The following is a 1,131-nucleotide window of genomic DNA, read 5'->3' as shown; positions in this document are numbered from 1 at the left end:
CACACACACACGTGTGTATATATATTACAGTCAAGGCCAGACTCTCTTTTCATTTTGATATGGACATCATTTTATAATCATCATATTGGTCACTATAATCCACTTGTTTAATTTCTTCACTGAGGGATTTAGTTTTTAACTCATAGTCTTATCCTATGTGGCTAAATGCAGAGTGTGGCTGTTGCTGTTCTCTGGAATTCACAGAAGGTATTTAAAAGGTTTTTCAGAAGCTTTTACGTGTCTGGCGTAAACACTGAAGGGAGATAAATTCACAAATACTGTCTACAAAATTTCCCTCCAGTTTTTAACCCTGCTTTGAAGTTAAGTTGTAACTGCGTTGATATGTAATTATGTCGTTGTCAGATATAGGAGTTGTTTCTTAGGTTATGAACATGTCAGCATGTACTATCTAAATCACTTTAAAGGCACATTAACATTATGTGGTAACACTGAGTTGTTGTGTTTGACATCAGTGTCGGAGGAGTGGACTCGCAGAAGATTGAAGAGATGGAGAAAATGCTAAAGGAGGCGCAGCTGGAGAAAGCTAGACTTATTGAATCGCGGGTAAGACACAAATTCAAAAGGGAGCACTACAGTATGAGATTGAGTTTTCAGAATCCATGCCTGGTAATTGATGAGAGATCTTTTAGTGTTTCTGTCAATAGCTTTAAATTGATCTTTAAAAAAGGACAGCAACTCAAGGCTTTCATTCATTTTTATTGGCCTCCATGTTTCAAACGTCTTCTTCTCTTTGTGTCCTGATGAAGAAGCACAGACTGAAATACAAAAGATCAAATCAATTCTCTGGTCTGAAGCTTTTTCTCCAACATTTCTCTTTTTACTTGTAGCCCTAGTTCTCATCATAGAGGGTAAGATTTAATCCAGTGGTCCTTTGGAAAAGTTCATTATAAGACTGTAGCTCCTTATAACAAGTTGTATTATTAAGGCAGTTCAGTTGATTTAAACTATAAGCCCACTGTTTTGAATCTGATTGGCTTGGTTTGATGGGCCATGAGGAAATAACAGACTTGTCCCCAATAATAACTACTTTTATACAGATTTACATACTGTAGACATGTCTTTAAAAAACATTCATTTTTTTTAAATTTTGTGAAGTTACTACAAAGCTCA

The 1,131-nt window shown here is 35.7% G+C and overlaps 1 protein-coding gene across 10 annotated transcripts in view; it reads left to right on the top strand.

Annotated features, from left to right (window-relative positions):
* The window catches only part of phldb1b (pleckstrin homology-like domain, family B, member 1b), an 86,002-nt gene that overhangs the window by 73,046 nt on the left and 11,825 nt on the right, over nt 1-1,131 (top strand). For all 10 annotated transcript variants that reach the window (XM_032510456.1, XM_032510439.1, XM_032510434.1 and 7 more), the window contains one exon: nt 474-564. In XM_032510456.1, the coding sequence (XP_032366347.1) occupies nt 474-564 (91 nt within the window). The remainder of the gene's footprint in view (nt 1-473; nt 565-1,131) is intronic.

This window comes from Etheostoma spectabile, chromosome 3 (genome assembly GCF_008692095.1).
Source record: "Etheostoma spectabile isolate EspeVRDwgs_2016 chromosome 3, UIUC_Espe_1.0, whole genome shotgun sequence".
NCBI classification, from domain to species: domain Eukaryota; kingdom Metazoa; phylum Chordata; class Actinopteri; order Perciformes; family Percidae; genus Etheostoma; species Etheostoma spectabile.
Note: the sequence above shows the minus strand (reverse complement) of the source record. Positions and strands in the feature narration are given on the sequence as shown.